This window comes from Penicillium alfredii, assembly GCF_028826965.1.
Source record: "Penicillium alfredii strain IBT 34128 chromosome Unknown utg000009l_segment0_segment0, whole genome shotgun sequence".
Taxonomy (NCBI): domain Eukaryota; kingdom Fungi; phylum Ascomycota; class Eurotiomycetes; order Eurotiales; family Aspergillaceae; genus Penicillium; species Penicillium alfredii.
The window spans coordinates 1,707,759-1,723,789 of record NW_026622706.1 but is presented as its reverse complement, the minus strand read 5'-3'; the positions used below and the strand labels follow the sequence as shown (position 1 = coordinate 1,723,789).

Below are 16,031 nucleotides of genomic sequence, written 5' to 3'. Positions count from 1 at the left end.
AAATTGTATGCTAGCACAACGGTAGTCACTGGGAGAGAGAAAATCAATTGATATTGAGAGCAGATGATTAAAGCTGCTATCTTAAATATAAGCCTACACTTGCGCTCTTAGCGGATTTTCTCGCATATTTCAACAGTAATCGATTTCTTCTAGCCTCTATACAATCCACAAAACCAACCAAGACGATCATAACTCGTAGCCCTATATGCAACAGTGACAAGGAGACATAGCAATCAATACACCTCGGCCCGCCGCTCCGAATCCACCAGCCACGACCCGCCACCGCCACCGGCAGCCGCCAGACTGACCGTGGTCTTGCGCAGGTCCGGGAGTACGAGTATGGTCTCGCCGTGGTTGCGGTAGTCAACCTCGCAGGGGATCGAGTGACGGTGGATGGGTGCACCAGTCGCCGGGGGCTCTGGGGCAGCCGAAGAGGGTGATAGCGGGGATGTCGACGGGACAAAGGTGCGGATTTCCAGGCCTGGCAGTAGCAGATGGCCTGACTTTTGGGGAAGCAGCAGCACGGTGAAGCGAGTGGTGTCGCCGTCGCGGGCGATGAAATTGCCGCGGCGTCGGCCGCCCAGGAGCCATAGGTCTGGGTTGACGTGTAGCTCGAAGGAGCATTCTAGCGGCTGGCCTGCGTGTTCTTGCGCTGCTGGGGAACACCAGCGCCGCGTGTGCCGCAGACACAACTCGGCGGCGATCATTTGACCTACAGCAGCGTGATCTGAGCCTGGGACGCTGGGCTGTAGCTGCAACTCGGCCGTGTGCACGACCTGAATCTCGGGGATGTCGACCGGAATGATGATGCGGCGGGTGGGGATCGAGGGTCGTGAAGGCAGGGTAATGATGGCGTTGTTCTTACATCGCAGACGAATGTTAGTCAATCATACAGCAGAAGATGGTGGAAACACAGGGGACTAGAATATCAGACACAAACTCACCGTGTGCCATGCCATGAGCCACTGTCGTACATCCTCGACCGGCTCTTTCAGCGCCCCCAACAAGTCGTCCCACCGCACGTTACGGTACGGGAGCATCTCGACCTCCCGGACGATCCCGATGACCTCCAACTCGGCCGTAGACAGCTGCGCGCGGAAGTTGCCGACGAGGTGCGATGTGAGCAGCGCCGCGTATTGGTAGAACGGACTCGAGGCAATGGCAGCAGCGAAGCGTTTCTCAACCGCATCGAGACACTCATCGTCCACACACGTAAAATCAACACTCAACCGCAGACCTCGATTGGCCCCAGTTGCCGTGTTTTCACGAGGACGGATCTTGTAGAGCAGAGAGGCAGGCTGCTTGGGGAACACGTCAAGGGCGACGGGGCCGGTAATACTGGACTGCACCTCATATGCTTCCGAACCGGGCAGGCTGCAGCTGGTAATGCGCAGCGGGATCAGCATGGCGGGGCTCATTGTGAAACGCGAGAACAGCAGCTGATCCTTGAAAATGTCCTGCACATTCACCGATATGGGCAGTGTAGCAACCACACTGTACACTGCTGACGAAGCGAACCGCCCCTGATCTGTGTCGTACCCAATCTCTGCCCGGGCCGACAGGGTCGAAAAGGCCTCTTCCACTGTGTAGGGGACACGCAGTCGCACAAAAGATTGTGGCGGCAGCCGCGCGAACTCTATGACTCCGGAGTCGTGATTGGCTACTACTTCGAGGTCGCCGTCCACCACTTCTGCTTCGGCGATTCGAAGGCGAAGGCCTGCGGTTGCTGGACGCACCCGGATTGTGCCCGTTTTGATATCATTCCAACCACTATTGATTTCCAATTCCAGAGTTCGCATTGCCTCCAGATTGATCAGATGCGGGGACACAATCTTCACCTGTAGCCCGTCGGCTGGAGGGTAGCAGTATATGTATGGCCGGTGGTCTGTGTCCTCAGAATCGTCCGCTTCACGGAAGCCAAGCGGCAAGGCCGCATGATGGCTGCTGTTAAACGTGAAGACAAAGTTTCCGGATCGCATTTCCAGCCGGTCCACAAAGTACTTGCCCTGAAGCGTCGTCTGTGCATAAATTAGCAAATGACCAGAGGGAATTGTCCATAAACAGGACTCTCTTACCGAGGAATCGATCAGAATCTTCGACAACGACGACTGAATCACAAACTTGTTCGAGCCCTCAATCCAGTGCTCTGCACTCTGAGAGCTGTTGGCGCTGACCAATCGAATCTTGAGGGAGTCGATTTCAATTTGTTGGCCGAGGAGAAAACGCAACGAGAGCTGAATTTGGAACCCATCTTTGCCGTCATAAAGTCGAATTGCTGGGTCGACGTAGAGGTCGGCGAAGAAGTCCGTCAAAGATGCCGGAATGTCCTTTTGGAGAGTTGCCGACGTCTCGAAGAGGCTGCTGACATACCCTGACAACATCTCTTGCTCACTCGATGATGTCGAGGCAGCCAGGGCTTTCTGCCTATCTGTTAATTGCGCCTGTGTGTATGCAGCAAACTTGGAAAGTAGCCGTAGCATGATCCGGACATAATCTTCGTTCCGCTGGAGTTCTTTCAAGCACCGGGCATGAAGCTCCAACATGATCCCCTCCAAGACCACCCAGTGCTTAGTACCGTAGAACGGCGCCATCTGCTGGAGGTAGGAGGCGGCGGCTTCATAATCAGCCTGCCGGAAGCGCAAGATGGCGATTTCCGCGAGAGCTGCCTCGACTGAGTAGGCACGGTTTGCTGCCATGTGGTGACGAATCATGCGGTCAGTAAGATCTTCGTAGAGGGTCAGAAATGCGGGCTTGGACTTCAAGACAGCTTTCAGAACAGGCAATGCAACCCCAACAAGCGGAGAATGCTTCTTGAGATCTGACGGCGGCTTGGGTACATCGTGATCGTCCAGCGAAACCTCCTCCAGATCACCTTTCCCAGAACGATGACGGTCATCAAAAAGAAGACCAAGACCGGTCCACTTTTCTGTCCATCCGCGTCGCTGAGCGATTTCCTCGAGGGATCGTCTTGCCATCAGAAGTAGTTCTCCCCTTGCAGATGCCAATTGCTCGGAGCCAGTCTTTTGTGTTGGGATGGGCGCCGGTTTTGGGTGATCCATGGTCGAGCGTCGTTGGAGCAAACCGATATTATCAGACATATCCTGGGTCACCGGACGGCCAGAACGAGCCGCAGGCGAAGAAATCAACGAGCTGGTGCGACGGGGGACATCGGCCCGCATCTCTGCCATTGTCGTCGCAGCGCTTGGGCCATCGCCAGTTTGGGGCACGGCATGAAGTGAGGATTCGGGAAGCGCGAGAGTCGGGGTAAATGTCTGGCTCAGTATTTGAATGGCCGCTGAATATACAAAGGAAGAGACGAGGTTGTTAATGATATCTGTTTTAACACCCCGATCCACGTCCAGTCCACACTCGAGATCGTAGCGGAGCGTGCGTGCAGCGAGACTGATAAACTCGCTAGACCTCCCGCAGATTTCAGAGAGTAGGAACAGGTCTTCGAGCTTCTTGTCCCGTTTTGTTGACTTGGTATCAGAACTGGGTTCAGTCGCAACTGACGGAGCTCTGGCTGCCCGGAGAAGTAGAGTGAGTTGTCGAGAGAAGATGTAAGTGCGGAAGTCGAAGATGGAAATATCGCTTGCCAAAATCATTTCCCGGTAGGGCAGCCTGGTAGCACTGAGTGGGAAGTCCTCTGGCTGAATTTCCGGGAACGAAGCAGCGTCTCCATCGCCATCGTCATCTGATGAACCGGTCTCCAATGCCTTTTTAGCCGATTCCACCCAGGCCTTGCTGGTAGTTAAGAGGGCGCCGCCATGTTGATCACCACTTCCCTGGAGTTGATCGCGAACGGCCGCATCCAAGCCAACAGCCAACTCATCGTACCCGACTAGTGCATCGTCGAAAAGGCCCACGTTTTCAAAGCCCCTGGCGAGACCCTCTTTGAGGATGAAGAACGTACAAAAGTTCCACCCAGGTAGACTCCGTTGAGAGTCCTTCTCTTTGATATCCTCTTCATACTGAGCCACACGAAGATCAAAAGACGCCAGAATCCCATTCTTCATCTTGTCGATCAAGTCTTCCAACTGCTCGGTCAATTCCGGGGACTTGGTGGTTTCCTCCTTGGGGAGCCGTAGCTGAGCCACACGGTCCACAGCCGATTTGGAGGTTCCATTGAAATCGGCTTTCACCTTCTCCAGGACCGTGGTCGTGCTGCGGCCCCATTTGGTGGTAGGGGTGGGCGCCTTCTCCGCGCCGTCCCCGTCCTGCACCACGTGTAGGATGAGCCAATCGAAGGCATCATGCTTTTCCTGGTTGCTGGTAGCTGAGGGCGGATGGGGCTGCGACGTGCTGGTCGACGCATGAGTCTTGATCCACTCGCGCAGGGCCCGTCGCGCCGTCGCCTTGTAGGCATCGTTGTCGTCGCAGCGGAGGAGGTAGACTTTCAGGTACGGGGTTTGCCGCAGACCGGGGATCTGGTGGCGGCGATGAGGGACAGTGGCAGGGGCAGCATCGCTCGAAGATTTCCGCTCGCCTGCGTCGGTCTGCGCCGGCACGAACCCAATTCGGAGCGACTCAATCGACCGCACGGGGCGGGTGGGCGACTTCCAATGGAGGTTCTTCAGGGGTAGCTTCGACTCGATAATGGGCTGGACCTGGGGAAACAAGCCGGACGGGTCCGTGTACTCGACTGCAAAGAGAAAGGCATTGCTCTGGTCAGTATGGGTCTTGGTCGGACCTGAACAGTTCCTGGGTCATTACCGGTCACATTGTTTGAAGCTTCCTGCGAAGGATCCATGGTTCTCCCGGGCGCAATTCAGACCAATCTTTCCTAGGACATGCCGTTCAAAGCACCAGAAGCTGCTATGCACCTCGGGAGCTGAAGAATCCCGGAATGCCGTTGGTTGCGGGGAGGTTGATGTGTCGGAAACTCATGCGAAGGTCGCCCTACGCACAGGCCGCTTGGCACTTTCGACTCTACAAGCACCTCGGACCAGTCTGAGATTCTGTACAGATGGATCTTTCTAAGATGTTGCATACATAGTCATATCCTGTCGTTATACGCAAGGAAACAAAATATGGAAAAAAAAGGGGGACAAATCACAAAACCAATGGTCGCTCCATTGGATCAAGCCAACTCGCTCAGACAACACGCCGTGGCCGAAGACCAAAGAAAAGAAAACACAAAAAAAAAAAAAAAAAAAAACCCCCCTAGACACCCATTTCCACAGCCCGCTGGGTAGAGCGGGCTTTCACAAATTCAAAACTGTCCATAACACCTTGCCAGATCCCGGGGACGTAGTTCCGAACCCACGCGCAAATCACCAGAAGTAGAAGGGGAATCTAGAAGAGCATTAGTGAAAGAACTTGAGTCGCTGAAGATATGGAAAACTTACCCAAATGAAATAGAGATTCCGGTCACTGCCGAGTCCCTTCATTCGTCGAGCCTGTTGCTCCCGGAGATGCTTCTGCTGTTCGCGCGAGATAACCTTTCGCCCGATGGTGATGTTCTTCAAGTCATCCTTCTCCGGCCGGGTATGCGTAGAGGTGGAGGAGGATGCGGAAGCTGTGGGCGCCGAGGCACTGCTCTGGGCTTCAAAGTGTTGATCCAAAGCTGCCTCGGTCGCCGCACGCAAGAGAGCAGATTTCTTCATCTCGACTGTCCCTTCGTCGTCTTCCTGGTGTGGGTACAGTTCGTCGTAGGACGGCGGCTGGTTCTGGGTGGGTGCGGTGGTGCCCTTCAAAAGATCCCACCATCCGTCCCGAGCGGTGGGCCTGTGAGGCACAAGATTGGTGATGCGGCGCATCATCGGATGTGCTTGATAGTCCGGCAGAGCGGGCATCGGGGGAAGCACAGGCATGTTCGGGAATGCGTTGGCCACACTTTGTTGGAATTGGTTGATCTGGGCGGCTAGCTGGTTGCGCCAAGCGACAAGAGCCGCCGGCGGAGAGAAGCCACGAGCATCACCAGGGGCCGCAGGTTGTTCACTGGAGTCGACGACCGGCGGAATGGCATCTTGATGCATGCTGGATCGTCGCGATGGATTGGAATGAAGAGGGTTCGAATCGGATTCGTCGCTAACCTCATCTTCATCATCCAGTTCCTCCGAGTCATCAACGGCATGTCCGAGAGACCCAGAAGCCGATGACGCCTCCCAAAGGGAACTCAGAGAGGCGGAGCTGCTCTGGCGGCGACGCGAGGCAAGAGACCCGACACTGCGAGATCGGTAGTGTCGCGAGGGAAGCAAGGCGGCCTGATGCGCTGGGAGCGTTGTTGCGAGATCGGCAGCGGTGAAGCCTCGCACACTGCGTGTACTGGCATTGGCGCCAGCCAGACGCAGTCGGTGAACGATGTGAGCATGTCCCTGAAGGGCTGCCAGGTGCATCGGCGCATTGCCAGTGTTGTCCTGCACGTCGGGGTTCGCACCTCGGGCGAGGAGCCCCGCAACGAACCGCGTCAGTCCCAACGATGCCGCAAAGTGAAGTAGAGTCTGGCCGGTGGAGCCACGAGAATTGTACCGCGGCGGCCGTGGGCTGTCATCCAAGTCGATATATTCCAGGTAAGTTAGCATCTTGGAGTCAAGATCGCTCAGTTTACCCTGAGCCTCCAGCCCTGGCACCTGGCGTTGGTTACCGCCAGACGAACCGCCTTGCATGTCCTTTTGCATGTTGAAGATGGCGTTCGGATCGCTCCCCATGATCTGCTGAGCTGTGTGGAAGGCATCCGCTTGACTTCCGAGCTTCTGGCCCAGGATGTTGAGTGCCAGACGGTACATCTGAAGCTCACGATCATCAACATAGCGGAAGAAAAGTTGTTGTTTGGGCATCAAAGGCTGAGGTTGCTGGACTTGGCCAAATGTCGGATGCTCATGTTTGAAGACGACTGACACCAACCCCGGCTGAAGCGCAGGAGGGGTCAAGCAATTGAGGCACTTATCACCCCAGAACGTGGTGGTCGTTGCGAGAGTGTCACCGAATACAACCTCCATGCCGGGGTAGAATCCACTACCCAGCAAAGTAACCTCGGTACCTCCCGTAATCGAGCCCTCGGCGGGCACCAGCTTGTGGATCACCGAAGGCAACCGGCTCGGGGTACTGGCGAGAGGAGGCCAAATTTGACCCGCGGAATTTGCACCAAGTGCAAGAGCAAGGTTTTGATCTTGCAAGCTGTTGCGAGCTGAGCCGCCCGGTGTTCCAGGACGACTGGGGTGAGCAGAATTGGGTGCTGATACTAAGGATTGCTGGGCAAGGCTATCCAAGCTTTGCCGCTGAGCAGGCGTGGGATTGAAGAAAGGATTGTTGTCATTGCTTTGGTTAGGGGTCGGAGGCCCATTCCCATATTGCCCGGACATCGAGGACGGTGTCACGAAAGGTCGCTCCGTTGGCGAAGCAAATCCACGAGCCGCAGCCAGTTGTGCAGCATTGCTCATTGCTGACGAAGATGACTGCGGAGTTTCCATTCGCGTCATAATAAGCTCCGAAGGCAATCGCCCCGAACTGCTGTGCTTCCGCCGTTTGCTCTGCGGGCCTTGGAATTCGGTTGGAGATGTCTGTCGAGACAAGTTCCGCGGTGTCTGGGAGCTTGAAGTGCCTCCATTTGCCGAGTTTTGAGCCGCAGCAAATGAGCTAGGCGTGAGCTGGTATTGCGAATTGAATCGTTGTTGGAGGCCCTGTAGATCAGTCGGAGACTGCGGCGTGCCAAATGGGCCTGTTCCCTTTCCGTTGTCGAGATTCGACCCCGATGGGAAAACCCCAACGCCTGGTAGCTGAGCCCTGTCAGGTAAAGAAGGCGAAGGGCCAGAAATAGGAGGCGCCGAGGGAGCCTGTGTCTTGTGGTCGTCGGTAATCATGATAGAGTTGGTGATTGCCTGCGCCACAACGTTGCCCAGGTGATCCTTGACGGTGAAAATGACCTGGAACCCAAGTTTCTCGTTTTGGTGTCGACAGTAGCACGCTATGCGCATTGGTAGCTCCACTTGCATTGATCCAGGTGGTACCGTTGCCATGTCCCCATAGCCGGAGGACGCATTCTTTGGCGGCTCAGTCCACTCCTTGATCTCGCTGGTGTTGAAGACAATGACCCTTTTCTCTTCATCTTTCTGAAACAACTCATCTTCCTCCGGTTTCCGCTGTTTCTTCCGAGAGGCGCGTTTTCGTTCTCGCTGAATACAGCCCGTGCAGATCTTGACATCGCCACCATCCAACGGCCGCTCTTCCTCTGGAGCATTCGGACCGGATTGGTCACCTCTTGTCCGCACAAAGGCCTTCTTGAGCTTTTCCCGGTCTTGCATCGCACTCGTACATACTAAGCTGGTATGCAACTGGAGAGTATCGGGCGTAGATTCGGTGGAAGGGGGAGCGAGGAATTTTAGTTTCGAAATAGTGTGGGCGGGAAGGCGCAGCTTCTTCACGCCTGCGGGTAATGGAGAGAGAGTCAGGCGAATTGGAATCTGAGTTTCGACACGCGATTTGAGTGAGGTCGGATGCACCGTCAGAACAGGCTGCAAGGAATTCGCGGATTGTATCGAGGGCTGGGCCGAAGAAGATGCGAAAGTGACAGGGAACGGGAACGAGGAGGGCGATCCGAAGTTCAAGTTGGGAGAGAGCGAGGGATTGAGGGGTGTTTGGGCATTCATGTTGATGCCTCCGAAGCTTTCCTCCAGTAACGAAGAAGGCGACTGCCCGTCCCATTGAGGCGGTTTTTCTGCATCGTGGCCGATCGTACCAGTAAGAGAAGGCTGCTCTCCAAGTCCAAAGTTGAAGAACGGAGAACCGGGCGTAGGAATCTGAGACATGCATTAGGGCTGGCATTAGGACAAACCATTTGGGTGACTCACCGAGGGCGGTGCCGTGGCCGAGGTTGAGGCTGGGACCGCGGGGGTATTCGACGGACTCCAGATCTGCGAGCTGGGACGTTTTTGGGCTTTTGGTTGTGACCCGTTCTCGATTTTCAATGGACTGGGACTGCTTGCTGCACTCTCAAAATCAAAAGCCGCGTCCATCGCTTTGTTGCTGGTCTCCAGGTCGGGATCCATAGAGAAGCCACCATGCATGGGGTATGACGGCTCGATGGTGAATGGCGATTCCTCTTTCACTGACGATAACTCCGGGCGCATCCAGTCCTCCGAGGGGAAGCCGGCAGAGGCCAACGGGTGGTCGCTGTGAGAGGCAGAATTCGTTGACGCGACTGATGCCTGCCGAAGATGATTCCGAGGAGATTCGGACGACGAGCTACGGCTCGAATTGTCTGGAGATTCTGCGGGAGAATCAGCCGTCATGAGGGGCGGTTGCCTCAGGGGGTTTTGATTCTGGTATGGTTTCGATGACTCGGCATTTGAGCGGGAGTTCGAGGCTCGGGCAAACAAATCGTCGAAGGCACCGCCGGCATTCTCAGGGGACATGTCTAATTTTGTCGGGTCGAGGAAATCCACGTTGGCATTTCGGAAGGTGGACTCCATCTCGTCGTCCATGATAATGGGGTCCAGAGCAGGGAAAACGGGTGAAGAGGGAGCCTCGGCCGGTCCCATGCTTCGTCGGCACTGATCTGGATTTGTCGGAGGGGCCACAGGAGTTGAATGCGACCAACCACTTCGGAGCGGCAGTTGGTTGTGGAAGTCGCGTGTGAATTGAGGTGGATGTGGAGGGTCTCGACGAGGCGTCGGTTCGGTAGCCAGAGAGTTTGACCGCAAGTGTCTCACGCAATGTAACCGGGCCGGCCTCCCGAGACCATGGCTCGGAGGAAATTAAGATGGGATGTGGTTGAGGTGCTGGGATAAGGGGGGGGAAGAGTCGAGGATGTGTGGAGTGAGAAAGGAGAGCGGGAAAACTGCGAGCGCCGATCCGAGAACGTGGAGAGAGAGAGAGAGATAGTGCGATTTGCGTCAACCAACCACTCTCGATGCTGGGTGGGTTGATTTTGGAATTGCGTTGGAGGTTCTCAGTGACAGTCTTCGTCTAGATAAAGATGAATGAAAGAATCAAGTGTTTTTGTCTACTTGGTTTCGGTGAGGGTCGACGGGCACATCGACACCTCAGGCAGCACAGGGGCGGTGACCAGCGAGAATTGGGTGGGTTGTGATTCGCACCTGGCGAACATCTCTTGACTCTTCATTTGCACCTTCTGTTGCTCGCACTCCATCTACTTGGGGCTGGGATCAGCTCTCTGGTGCTCTACGATTACGCGAGATTTATGGTTTCTGCGATGGTATCACATCATGGCTCTCGGCTGTCCCACCGTTACTCAAGGGTTGAGTAACAGCCCTATACGATAGCTGGCGGTCTATGCTGCAGGCCCTTTTTGATCCCACAACTATCATCTATTACCTATGCTAGGTGATCGTCATGGCGGGGAGGATCCCTGGCCAATGCGTGTGTGAGGTCATCACGCGAAAATCTGCCGGGACATCTCGATGCGACGGTTTTTTTCTTCTTTTGTTTTCGATTGTGCCAAATCCGGGTCTGATCGTCAACATAGTTTTCTAAGACTGGACACGACAGGATACACGTACGGATACACGTACGTTACACCCTGGACGCCTCTGTCAGAATCCGGAGACTGAGGCTATTGGCCCTGGAGTACTAAGGGTTCACTCTCCATGATATACCCGAGGCCATGCATGCGCTCTTCGAATCTATCACCGACCTGGGTGAGAGGCGTTGGCCCTGGCGTGCCGAGCCTATTTAATGTTTCAGCCTAATATCTCGTAGTAATCACTTGGCCGTATAGCGTGTCTAGTTTGGAACAACCGTCAGTTAGCACACCACCGACTTGGGATATTCCAACCGGATTAGTGTGGCTTACTGTCCTCATCGACAGTTCTAGGCGACGCGCAGGTATACTATTTCATCTTGATAGTCTTGACTTTTGGATCTTGTGGATCTCTGAACTGCCATATCTCCAGCTAGCTCGATACATCGGAGACTTTTATTTTGCGAACACCCCAGTCTTTCGACGTCCTGGAAGACTTTTTTACTGAAACGAAGGGATTATATCTGATAGCTAGTTTACGACCTGAAAGACATTCCCCACTTGACCAGACCACTCATCTGCTTGAATCAACAGATATCTCTCATCTCCATGTGGCCAGCCCCGGCCCACAGATCAAGCACTCAACTTAATTCACGAAATTACTCCGACAAGCAGGAGCTTGGACAGCATCTTGGCGCAACAATGATAGATTGCTGTATGCAGGGGCCACCGCCATGAGTGGGGGTTGAGCCGGAGACATGAAACTTGGGTTGTCGCAGACAACCACCCAAGATCGACAGGTACGAACGAGAGGCATGTCTTCTCATAGATGAAGCAGAGCTTAATCAATTTTCTTCCCGGTAGGGCAACCTGAGAATCACCCGGCGTTTGGGAGCCACAGGGCAAGCTCATCTACTTCTCACCTTGGGACGCTGCTATCTCGGTCGCTAAGGATTATCCACCTATGGGCGGCTCAAAGAATGCATTGGGAACCTGCGAGGTGTCAGAAACATCCGTCAAACATGCAATATACTAGTCATGGTGGATTTTTCATGGCTGAAGGGTGCCATGTTGCCGGCGATGCTGTCCGGGCGAGCTCCATATAAGATCTCTAAGATATCGCCAGGCCTTCCTCGATTTTTTTTTCTTTTCCTTCTCATCAGTCCTTTTCTTCCATACTTTTCAAGGTCTAGTACCTTCCGTTCTCTTTATCGGGTTGAATTCATTGACTGAAGTCCCTTTTTTGTCATTCTTTTCTTCTACCGTTGTTTTCGAGCATTCTACCAACGCTGTGCGTTGAAACAATGTCTGTCTCCAAAATTGCCGGGATTATCCTCGGCTCGACTACTTTGGTAGCTGGCCATGGCTACGTGTCGGGCGCTGTGGTTGACGGCCAATATTATGGTGGTTACATTGTCGACAAGTACAGCTATACGGACAGCCCTCCCAAGGTGATCGGATGGTCGGAAGATGCCACAGACCTGGGCTTCGTCGACGGCAGTGGATACTCCGACGCAGACATCATCTGCCACAAGAATGCCGAGCCTGGTGCTCTGTCGGCCTCGGTCAAGGCCGGAGGCAAGGTCGAGCTGCAGTGGACCGAGTGGCCGGAAAGCCACCACGGCCCGGTCATTACCTACCTGGCCGACTGCAACGGCGACTGCTCGTCCGTGGACAAGACGGCTCTCAAGTTCTTCAAGATCGACCAGGCCGGCCTGATCGATGACAGCAATGTTCCTGGCACATGGGCTACAGACAAGCTCATCAGTAACAACAACAGCTACACTGTCACCATCCCCAGCAGTATCGCGGCTGGAAACTACGTCCTCCGCCACGAGATTATTGCTCTGCATTCTGCTGGAGATCAGAACGGTGCCCAGAACTACCCCCAGTGTCTGAACCTCAAGGTCACCGGCGGCGGCAGCGATGCGCCCACCGGCACCCTGGGCACTGCGCTCTACAAAAACACCAACCCGGGCATCAAGGTCAACATCTACCAGACCCTGGATTCCTACAAGATCCCCGGCCCAGCTCTGTACTCTGGTGCTTCCTCAGGCAGTGCCACCGCAGCCCCGAGCGGCTCTGCCTCTGCCTCTGCCTCGGGCAGTGGTGACTCGTCTCCATCCGCCTCAACATCCGGTTCTTCCTCCGCCGTGGGATCCGTCACGCCCCTGCCAACTGCCAGCGCTTCTCCCGTTAGTGTCTCACCTCTTAGCACCTCCCCGGTCATCCCGCCAGTCTCCAAACCCACCGGGCCCCCTCACCACTCTTCCAGCCGTAGGCAAAGGGTTCCTCGTGCCTCGTCCGGTCCTTCATTCTCTGTTCCCTGGGGCCCTGGATTCCCGCCAAATGGGGGGGCTACTGCTACTGCCACTGAAACCGCTGTTCCTCAGGTTACTAACCAGCCTGCTCCTCAGACTCCTAGTTCCTCGCTGGACGACGTGACCGTCACTGCTAGTTCGCCGGGAGGCAGGGCGGCACAGAGCTCTTCGCCGGCTGATGGAAACGCCCCTGTTCCCGTTCCCAGCTCCAGTGCTACGCCGAGCGCCGTGCCTAGCTCTGGCTCTAATACCAGCTCGGACTCTGGCTCTGGTTCGGACTCAGGTTCCAACACCAGCTCTACCAAGGACTGGGCCTCCTACCTCGACTCCCTGACCGCCGAGCAGTTCCTCAACTTGCTGCGCCAGACCGTGAGATGGCTCGCCACTGACAAGAAGCACGCACGCGACTTGTCGTCGTAAAGTGCCCCTGCGTACAGCCAGACGACCAGACAACGGAGTCTGGTTTGATGCTGGATTTAGAACTTTCATCCTTGAAACCTGGATCGGGTACCTGTCATTCCTTCTTTTCATCTGGGGCGATGTATAACAGGCCTTTGTGTGGTGTGATGCATGTTTACTTTACTTTCTTTCTTTCTTTCTCCTTTACGAGGGGAGACGTGAGACCCAGATCAATCTGGGTCTCATTTTATATGAATGGAATTGCTGGACTGCTCAATATTTCCTACACGTAGCCTATTCATATAGGCAACAAAAGCCATCTTGGAAAGCGGCTCAATCGATTTATCATGCATGATTGCTAAGTGCTCAGGCACCCTAGCAGGAATTTCAGATGACTTTGGGACATGTCCAACCAGATACCTATATCTCGTTTGAAAACATATCGGCCCCCGAGATCTATTTCTTCTTCTTGGTCTTATCAACCACATCGATCCACTGTGTGCGCAGCCCGCGGCGAACCAGAGCCGTCTCCACAGCCTTCCGCTGGTCACCCTGCACCAGGACCTCCATGACACCTCTGGGGGCAGCAGGCGCCTGCGTGACACTGGTGCTGCTAGCACATTTCTTCTGCAACTCCTCGGCCAACAAACTAGGCACGATTCCAAAGACCTCCAGGCTAGTGACCTTCGTGACAGTCTTCGAGCCAGTGCGCTTCTCGATGGTGACGAGGGCTTTGGGCGCGGTGCCGGCTCGGGGCTTGACGTCTGCGAGAGTTTGACCGGGCTTCAGAATGGCCCAGTGCGGTTGGAGCAGGTATGAATCTTCCACAATGCGTTTCAACAAGCCATCGCGGGTAACCTTGCCCCGTCCGAGCGTGCCTTTGTCTTCAGTGGAGGATGAAGTGAAAATAGTATTGGCGAGGAACGGATTCAGGTTAATGATGCGGCGGTTTTCTTGAGAGATGAGAGGCGGGTCCTGGGACTGCACGTACTCGTCCAAGTGGCTGGATATGTCGGAGTATTTGTAAAAGTTCCTGGGATCACTAGCGGACAGAGCAGGGAAAATAGTCGGAGCCAGCTTCGCCGTTGGTCGATACAGATTCTGAACAGTGAGCGTCTGTCCCACAGACGAATCGGCGCCATCTGTTGCAGCCGGCTTCTTGCTCTCTGCCGGGGCCGGCTTGCCGGCATTTTCGACGACATTCCGGGACGGCAGCTTGTAGGGAACAAAGCGTTCCACACGGTAGTCGTCGAAATCGACATCTAAAATAACGGTTTCTTGGCCGCTGCGGTCTTTGGACTTGACCAGTTGCAGTTTATCCAGATGCTTGATGAACTTTTTCACGTTCTTCCAGCTAGTTTTCTTGATGTTGTAGAATTGTGCCTGTTGACTTGAGTATATCGGGAGGTAAGGGGTTGTGAGGTTGGATATCAACGCTGATGGGGAAATTGGCAATTGCAGGGTATGATTGGTAGCTGACGGATTGTCATGCTTGAGCTTATAGAGGGCGTAAACAAAGGCATTGATGAATGCATCGTCAATCTCTGAATCACATTAGCATTTGATCCGGATGCTCAAGGAGAGTTGAAAGTTGAGCATACCCTTCGTTGTAGGCTCCTTTTCTTCAAGCACATGCTCCTCCGCAACGCTCGGGACTTCTTCAGCTGGTGCCTGCTCAACATCCTCTGCACTGGCACCCGCCTTTTTGTCCTCTAGCGTCAGCTCTCCAACACCGTCTCCAACCTCATCAACTTCTTCCTCATCCCATCCCTCTAGGTACTCGGGGGCAGGACGACCGGGTCGTGGTGATGAGCTCCATGCCCAAAGCTCATCTCCTTCCCACTGCAGACCACGAACCGCATGGCCCTTCGTACCCTGCACCTCGCCAAGCGCCGAGACATCAATCTCGCAGACACCCACAAACAGCGGTACGGTGTGTCTGTCCACGCTAGCCACCGCAACGATAGCCCCCTTCACAGCCTTCTGGGGGAAGGGAGGCTCATTTGCCAGGCCAGGAGTCATCAGGTCCGCACCGCCATGAAGTTTTCGCATAACAGGCTCCGGGGTATAAAGCAAAGGCACCAGGTTCGGGTTATGCCAAAGTGTGTAGACAGTTGGATAGAGACGCCTGTCCGCTCCAGGCCCGTGGTCCAACTTAAACCACAAGACGCGCTCATCGGCCTCGGGATGGGCACCTACGTAGACGATGCCCGAAATCTCGCGCAGGTCTGGCCCTGTTGTCGTTGTAAAGCGCGCAGTCAGTGCATTTTCAGGGAGAAGGGCGTTGCGGATCGACGTGAGGTTGGGCGTGGTTGGAGTCGAGTCGGAGCCTGCATCGGTGGGGTTTGTGGGGATGGTGATCTGGTATTCCTTGATAATCTGGTCGGCAATCTTCCTCCGATCCGATGATCGCAACGGCGCGAGGTTTTTGATCTATTGCGTCGACAGTCAGCGTTGGTTTATCGCGATGCTGAGCGGACGGTCCAGCTCCGATGGAGGGGCACTGCGGGGAGAGGGGCATCACCCACCGTGGGCTTCTTTTTGAACATGGTTGAAGTTGGACGAGCTAGAAGAATTCCCAAGTGTATTTCGAGCTCATCCAGCACGATGAGCGTTGAGATGGAAGAAGGAGAGAAAGAAGGAAAACGGAAAGCTGCTCAAGTGGGGGAATTCGACGCTATGCCTGATGTTCCGCCAGAGCCTCGCGCCTTCTCCACCTAAGCCCTGTTAAGATGTCTGAATTTATGCGGCCGAATTGCAAAGTCGACCGAGCAAACTCAATGACTCATATCTAACTAACTTACTTTCTGCAGGGAAAGTTTTAAAAGCAGTCTAATTGCTCTGTCATGGAGACCATTATAGCCCTAAGCGCATGGTCAAGTTACCCGCCG

General features: G+C 54.7%; 4 protein-coding genes across 4 annotated transcripts; 1 reads left to right on the top strand and 3 right to left on the bottom strand.

Moving 5' to 3' along the window:
• Positions 1–233: 233 nt before the first annotated feature.
• On the bottom strand, positions 234–4,750 carry NUU61_006566 (putative TMEM1 family protein; the record flags this gene model as incomplete). Its single annotated transcript, XM_056657093.1, has 4 exons — positions 234–860; positions 945–2,018; positions 2,076–4,642; positions 4,714–4,750. The coding sequence occupies 4 exons, from the start codon at positions 4,748–4,750 to the stop codon at positions 234–236; spliced, it is 4,305 nt and encodes a 1,434-aa protein (XP_056509893.1).
• Positions 4,751–5,163: 413 nt separating this feature from the next.
• Positions 5,164–9,479, bottom strand: NUU61_006565 (putative membrane-tethered transcription factor (SPT23); the record flags this gene model as incomplete). The annotated part of the gene is made up of 3 exons (XM_056657092.1): positions 5,164–5,295; positions 5,349–8,738; positions 8,790–9,479. 3 exons carry the CDS (start codon positions 9,477–9,479, stop codon positions 5,164–5,166), a joined length of 4,212 nt encoding a protein of 1,403 aa, XP_056509892.1.
• Positions 9,480–11,724: 2,245 nt separating this feature from the next.
• NUU61_006564 (AA9 family lytic polysaccharide monooxygenase) lies at positions 11,725–13,161 on the top strand (the record flags this gene model as incomplete). Its single annotated transcript, XM_056657091.1, has 1 exon — positions 11,725–13,161. One exon carries the CDS (start codon positions 11,725–11,727, stop codon positions 13,159–13,161), a length of 1,437 nt encoding a protein of 478 aa, XP_056509891.1.
• A 435-nt stretch (positions 13,162–13,596) lies between these two features.
• On the bottom strand, positions 13,597–15,689 carry NUU61_006563 (putative RNA binding protein Ligatin/Tma64; the record flags this gene model as incomplete). Its single annotated transcript, XM_056657090.1, has 3 exons — positions 13,597–14,684; positions 14,742–15,573; positions 15,669–15,689. 3 exons carry the CDS (start codon positions 15,687–15,689, stop codon positions 13,597–13,599), a joined length of 1,941 nt encoding a protein of 646 aa, XP_056509890.1.
• Between the last annotated feature and the right edge of the window lie 342 nt (positions 15,690–16,031).